This window comes from Danio rerio, chromosome 14, assembly GCF_049306965.1.
Source record: "Danio rerio strain Tuebingen ecotype United States chromosome 14, GRCz12tu, whole genome shotgun sequence".
Classification (NCBI taxonomy): Eukaryota; Metazoa; Chordata; class Actinopteri; order Cypriniformes; family Danionidae; genus Danio; species Danio rerio.
In genome coordinates this window covers 40,100,129-40,107,162 of record NC_133189.1, presented here as the reverse complement: position 1 = coordinate 40,107,162, position 7,034 = coordinate 40,100,129, and the positions used below count along the sequence as shown (strand labels likewise).

General features: G+C 34.3%; 1 protein-coding gene across 2 annotated transcripts; it reads left to right on the top strand.

Annotated features, from left to right (window-relative positions):
• The first annotated feature begins 285 nt into the window (after nucleotides 1-285).
• mrpl18 (mitochondrial ribosomal protein L18) lies at nucleotides 286-6,126 on the top strand. Of its 2 annotated transcripts, none has more exons than XM_005157321.5 (4): nucleotides 286-528; nucleotides 4,819-4,987; nucleotides 5,462-5,696; nucleotides 5,981-6,126. In XM_005157321.5, exons 1-4 carry the CDS (start codon nucleotides 432-434, stop codon nucleotides 6,050-6,052), a joined length of 573 nt encoding a protein of 190 aa, XP_005157378.2. In that variant the 5' UTR covers nucleotides 286-431; the 3' UTR covers nucleotides 6,053-6,126.
• Nucleotides 6,127-7,034: the final 908 nt, after the last annotated feature.

The following is a 7,034-nucleotide window of genomic DNA, read 5'->3' as shown; positions in this document are numbered from 1 at the left end:
TAAAATTACTTTTTAATAACTGTGAAGTGATGGATCCTATATGTGAGGTTTTCTTATTTTAGAATGAAGTGTACTGGTGACATCTGGTGGACAGCTTTATAGTATGCGAGTATAAACTATTTTAATAAACTTTAGTTTAAGGGCCTTAAAAGAACGATTTTTTTAAATGCATTAAAGAGCATATTCTATACAACATAAAAAGGGTTTGCATTTGTTTTTATTCATTTTAAGGATCTCTAAACGGAACCCATGTGCAGTTCCAAGTTTCTTCCGGAAACACGGACTGTGTTCTCAGTGACATCAAAATGGCTGCGCACTAGAGTCTGGACAGATCATTTTAATATCATAGAAAAGGTCATGCGGTAGCTGATTGAACAGAAACAACAGTTATAAACTGGCGTTATAATTAAAGGCATAGTTAAAGCCGTCAAATGGCTTTGTTTAGTGATGTTTGTCGTAGTGCTCGCGTGCTGCTAGCTCAATGTCAGAGATCTGCAGCTGCAGCGGCGTGGCTTCACTGTCAGCCCGGTAAGAAACACAACTAAACCTTTAGCTTTATCCACTGATCCTCTGCAGCACGTGTGTGTTCATTACATACAGGCGACGTCTGTGTTTTTTATTGAGGTGAAGCTGGTTTTACATTACATTGAGGTAAAGTTGGTTTTATATTCGCACATTCAGTCTTTCTCATTATTAATATGATGTCAGAAAAGTATTAATTGGAAATTCTAAATAGCGAAATTATATCAACAGCCAACAACCATCAAAGTACAGCATTGTTCACAGTCAATTAAGTAGTGATAATGTTGTTTTGAAGCCATACTTGCATGTGATTTCAGTCCGAATACTCAAAGTACCATGGTAAACAATGTGTGGAGCTGTCACTGAACAAATGTGTGAATATAAAACCATCTTTACCTCAATTTACATTACCACATTAGTTCAGTTACAAGTTGTGACACTGTGTATTGTTTACTATGCCAACGTTACTTTGATTATTCTATCTGAAATTGCATGCAAGTATGACTTCAAAACAATATCAGCACTATTAAATTGACTAAACAATGTTGTACGTTTTTGATAGTCATTAGTGGGATATATGGTTCCCCATTTTTAATTTTCAAACAATACTTTTCTAAAAATATATTATTGGGAACAAAGTCTGAGTGTGCAAATATAAATCCAACTTTACCTCGCTGTGTATTTCTCAGTGCGTTTTGGAACTGAAGTGATTAAAATAACACAAAAGTGGCAGAATATTTAAGTCAGTCTGGACTGTAAATTTTTGGGGAATCTGTTCACAAAAAGATTCTGGTGAGACTGAACTGGGATTAATCTCCAAATTACATTTCTTTTAGACAAAGACTTTTCCCACCAGACTAAACTCGAACAATGTTAATTACAGCTCTTTGTTTTACTTTTTTTTTTCTTTTCAAATTTAAAAACTGTCAATTTTACAGTTATAATGGTGCAGAGCTGCGGAGTCTTAAAAAGTATTAAAAGTTGATAAGCCAATGTAAAGATATTGTCTTAAACGCTATTTTTCAAGATGTTAAATTTTACATGTATGGTTTTTTGTCAAAGTTTGCCTGAATTAAATCAGCAAATATCAGGATTCTGTGTAGTTTATGAAATGAATAAAATCCTGCTAGATCAGGGGTCCGTTCTTCGTACCTCGCTTAAATGATCTAAGATGATTTGGCAGATCCTGGATCTTTTCATCTTGATAACTGATCTCTGGCTAGTTTGGTTCTTCAAACAAGTTCGCGAATCAGATTAGAATGTCTGGATGAACTGATCTGAGATCGCTGCGTGTGTTGTGAAGGACAGATCTATTGATCCTCAAAATCATGATCAAATGCTACGATTGGCTGACGGCATAGCAGCGTAATGACATCATCTGATTAATATTCAATTATCCATGTGAGCAACATTACATCAAATTAGCAGGAAACGGTTTGTTAAATATGACACGCAATAACCTTCCACATTTGTTGTGAGCTGCAGGCTTTACACTTTCATGTGTCAAGAGCATTCATCATGTATTTCAATGCAAATCAATGTATTTAGTACTACATTTAGAAAAGATTTTCTTTATTATAGTAGCCGTTTTTTAATCGGTGTAAACAATAACTGGATGTTTACAAAAGCATTTTGATATTGGTAAAGGGGTCTGCAACTTTTGTGAAGCATCAAATTACTGGCATATTAACTATCAAAACATGTTTAAGACTGCAAAAATGTATTATTTCTTTTAAAAAGTCACATATTGTGCATTTCTATTATACACAAATTGTATTAAAGCGATCTAAAAAGTTCTTATCAATAAGTTTTCTCTGTGCACCACCAAGTGGCAGTCTTTGTACTTTCATTTCGAGAGTGCAGATTGCATGTTTTATTAATATATATATATAACTTTATTTATTTTATTAATAACTATAACTTTATATAGTTAAAATATATTTACCATTTTCCCAGTTGTGACTACTACTGTAAGAAAATATCAGAATTCGGAACATACTTTCTGTATTATCTTTGCTTGAACTGAGCCGATCTAATCCTGTTTATATGAATTGAACCTGCTCCCGATCAGGTTTGAGCTAGCAGAACTGTTGCTATGACGACAACTCTCGAATCAGCTTTGAAGAACGAAACGATCCTGGATCGTGTCAAACCGTCAATATCCAAATCCAGCTAACTAAGTAATCCACGTACGAAGAACGGACCCATGACCTCATGGTGCTTTGTTTACTCCAGTAACCAAGGCAACACCATTATTTTCACAGTTCTAAAGGTGCCCACCTGCTGAATTAGCTTCAATTCAAGCTAATAGATAATGTGTATTTTCTTTTTTCCATGAGCTCTATTATCAATTTAAGAACAATGTTTCTTTCCTTCCCCATACCTCCCAAAGCTAAAGAAGTACATTTTAAATTTTTAATGATATTTACCCATCTTCAGAGTTTCTTAGACATAGATTTAATTTTGATCGCAACAATTGTACATTCTGTGAGGTTGACATGCAAACGATTGCACATTTATTTTTGAATATTTATTGAGCAGAACCTTTTAGTCCAGGGGTCTCCAACCTTTATGAAACTGAGAGCTACTTCTTGGGTACCAATTAATGTGGAGGGCTACCAGTTTGATAAACACTTCTCAAATAACAAATTTGCTCAATTTACTTTTAATTATACTTTGTTTTTGGTAATAATTAAGGATATTCATCCATGTGAGGACAATGATCATGTTAATGATTCTCACAAAAGTTATCAACAATGATTTAACAGGGTAGGAAATACCCTGTATTTATTGTATCAATATGCAACACTTTATTTTTATATATCTCTGCAAATATTAAATTTTTAAATGATTACTTCTATATTAGATGAAGCTTACTGGTAAGTGGTGCTATGGTGAGCTATTTTTAGAACAGGCCTGCGGGCACCATGTTGGTGACCCCTGTTTTTTCTTTCTTTTAGTTGTGTTTGTGTGTCTATTCTATGGTTTAAGTGGATCTTTTTGTATTACTATTTTATCGATATTATTATTTGTGCTCTGTTCTATAAATGTAGATGAAAGTTGTTATTCGAATTTTGCCTTATTGTAATTGTGTTATAATGCAATAAAAAACTACTGAATTAGCTAGGTTTAATAGATTTTTGTTCAGTATTTGAATAATGTTTTAGTTAAAATCTCGCCAGTGTTTCCGGTTGAAACTTAAAGTGATTATAAGGTCTTAAAATGTATGGAAAGAGTCTTTAAAAAAGCCTTAAAAGGTATTGAATTACACTCTCTGATTCCTGTATATACTCTCATTCTTCATTGTAATAGATTATGTGGCAAAAATCTTCATATGTCATCATTTGATTACAATCACTTATTTAAAGACTTAGTAAAATGTTTTTTTAAGAAGCCCCTAGAATACAAATACATTTTCAGCTCTTTGAAAGCCCTGTATTTTGCCCATTTGTCAGCAATACATTTTAAATAATCAAGCATATATATTTTAATAAATAAGCATGGTCTTATTCTTCTTGTCAGTGTATATATATATAATTCTGACTTTTTTATAATAATTCAGAACGTACAATATAATTTTTATCTGATGCAGATGTCTTATTTTTATCTCGTGAACTTTTTTTTTTTTTGCGATCAATATAAACCTAATATAAACGTGTTTGACTTCAATTTAAAGTGCTCAACATAATTGAGTACACCTCATTTTGAAAATTAATATTTGTATCCATTTCTCAGTGAATAAAGGCAATGTATTTTAGTGCATTTAAACAAAACAGATTTAATAAACAGATATATTTATTAAAATTATATTTTAGTCACCAAACATATTTCAGAAATTGATGGATGATACAATTAAATTCAAGCAAAATATTGCAAATTGCTTTTCTTGATTTTTTTTTTCCTCTTATTTAAATTTGTATTTAATATCTTTCTATAACATAAATTTGGGTTATTAATTTAATATCTTTCTATAACATAAATTTGGGTTATTAATTTAATATCTTTCTATAACATAAATTTTGGAACGTTATTGTAAGTTATTTAGTTTGATAGGCTCCAGAATTGGCTTCAGGACTAGATTTGTGAGGTGTGTACTATGAGCACCGTATATTATAATCAATGCCAATGAAGTTACCATACATGTCTCTTTGTCAGGTAAAGTGGTAAATGTAAATCTCTGTATGTGTATAGAGGTTCCACTTAAAGTCCAAGTGGTTTACAGTATATAGCTGAAATCTCTCAAGGGATCTGTATATTTAATTAAAACATGATGTTCCTGATGTGTCTCCTCAGCAGCTCGGAAATACAGTCAGGCGGCACCTGAGCCAGAAGCAGTGGTTAGTGATAATGAAGACATCAATAAAACATTTGTTAACCGAAACCCAAGAAACCTGGAGCAGATGGCCCTAGCAGTGAAGGATCGAGGCTGGGCTACAGTGTGGCCTTCCAGAAAATACTATCACAGGTTTGTATCCAAATGTTTAGAATAATATACTGGACTAGATGCAGTTTTGCTGGGAAAGTTTACCTAAAAATTAATTCACAGCAACAAAAAAGTAATCTTTTTGCAAAAGCTACACATTAATAATAGGATTGTTCCAATGTACATAGATCTGCACAGCTGTTGTCGTATAAACTCACCGGCCACTTTATTAGGTACACCTGTCCAACTGCCTGTTAACAAATTTCTAATCAGCCAATCACATGGCAGCAACTCAACTCATTGAGCCATGTAGACATGGTCAAGACGATCTGCTGCAGCTCAAACAGCTTCAGAATGAGAAAGAAAAGTGATTCAAGTGACTTTAAACGTGGCATGAATGTTGGTGCTTCAGAAACTGAAGAACTTGAGGTTGAGTGAATGTTGATTTTTTTGTGAACTCTCCCTTTAAAAGCATCTTCCAGAAGCGTAACCATCAACTGTTTTTCTTATGCTCAGGTTGGTGTTAAGACGCACACAGAAGCACACCACAGCTGAGGTTTACGCCTGCGACTCTACAGATCCAGTGCTGTCCTGCTCCACTACAGAGTGGGCAATGAAGCGTCAGCTGGGCTCCATGCGCTCTGTAGCAGCTTGTCGGGCTGTGGGTGAAGTGCTCGCTCAGCGCTGTTGTGAAGCAGGCATCACACGGCTGTATTACCGAGAGGTCCCGTGGATGTTTCGCTCCGAAGCGGTGAGTGGCGGAAGGTGTTAAATGCATTTCAGCTCTTAAAAGAATTAGTTCACTTCCTCAGTAAAAATGAAAAGGCACTTACCTGTAAAAATTACCCTCTTGAAGGAGTCAGTTATTTACTTTTTACAGTAATTTTTTTATCTATTTATAAAAGCCAAAAATTAGCCTGGTGACAAGCTATTATGATTAATAGGATGGAAATAAGTGACACAGACACCAATTTGAAGATGTGAAAAGTCCTTTTAATGGTTTTTAATGGCATGTTTTTTTTTCTTTCTTTGCAGAATCAGTCTTTCTGGAGGGCCATGAAAGAGGGAGGTGTTGTGCTCAATGAGCCAAAGCAAAAATTTGTTTAAGTTGCTGTTTGTTTTGTTTTTTAATTGGGCTTAAATATGTCTGTCTGTAAATAAAAAGGATGTAATAATAGTGAGTACCTGTGTTTAATTACAGATTCTTTGCAAAAGATATCACAGTTCCAGAAAGCAATTATGTTCAATTCTGTTAGGCTTTATTCAAAGCAGTGCACATTTTCTTTTGTATAAATTACTGCTGTAAACATTTACGTGTTAACACATGCGATTTAATTTGAAATAATTAAGGCGTTAAAAAAATTAACGCAATTAACAGTTTTTTTTTTTCCCTGTTGTGGCCAGGGGCATACCGGGCAGTTTCCCGCTGGGTCGACGTACTTTTTGGGCCGGGCTTCTTATGATCTGATAGGCCCATAAAACACTTAGCAGACTGTCATGTTTTTCTGCCTCAGTGATTCACGGTGCTGTGAGCTGTCACGCTCTGAAAGTAAGAGGTTTATTTCCGGAAAGAGCGGCCGTGTGACATAATCTGCAGCCCATTGGTTTTTTTCTTTATTGACATTGGGCTGACCCAATCAAAAACTTCCATGTTGGGCTCAGTGTAACGTAGGTTTGTATTTGTCAGAACTTACCGATATAACATAAGAACTGCAGAGTCCAGCATTTGTTATTAGGTCGTCACTTCATTCAGCTCCCATTTAGCCAAAGACGTCTGCAGTTGGCAGTAAAGCAGTGTGGTGTATGGAATTTAGCATTCTACCGCACAACACAACATCTTTACTATTGCAGCCTAATTACTCTATATATACTCATTATTACTCAATTAGCTGGATTTGGCTATTGACAATTTGTTTCTTCAAAACTCATCTGAGAGTTGTTGTCATGGCAACAGTTCCGTTCTTCGTACCTCGCTTAAATGATCTAAGATGATTCGGCAGATCCTGGATCTTTTAATCTTGATAACTGATAATAATCTTGATAATATATATATATATATATATATATATATATTAATATATATATATGT

What these genes read in the sequence shown, in the direction of transcription:
- mrpl18 (XM_005157321.5), top strand. Translation starts at nt 432, where the DNA reads ATGGCTTTGTTTAGTGATGTTTGTCGTAGTGCTCGCGTGCTGCTAGCT. An exon ending in GTGGCTTCACTGTCAGCCCG is followed by an intron (nt 529 to 4,818) that starts GTAAGAAACACA and finishes TCTCCTCAGCAG; the next exon opens with CTCGGAAATACAGTCAGGCG. An exon ending in TCCAGAAAATACTATCACAG is followed by an intron (nt 4,988 to 5,461) that starts GTTTGTATCCAA and finishes TCTTATGCTCAG; the next exon opens with GTTGGTGTTAAGACGCACAC.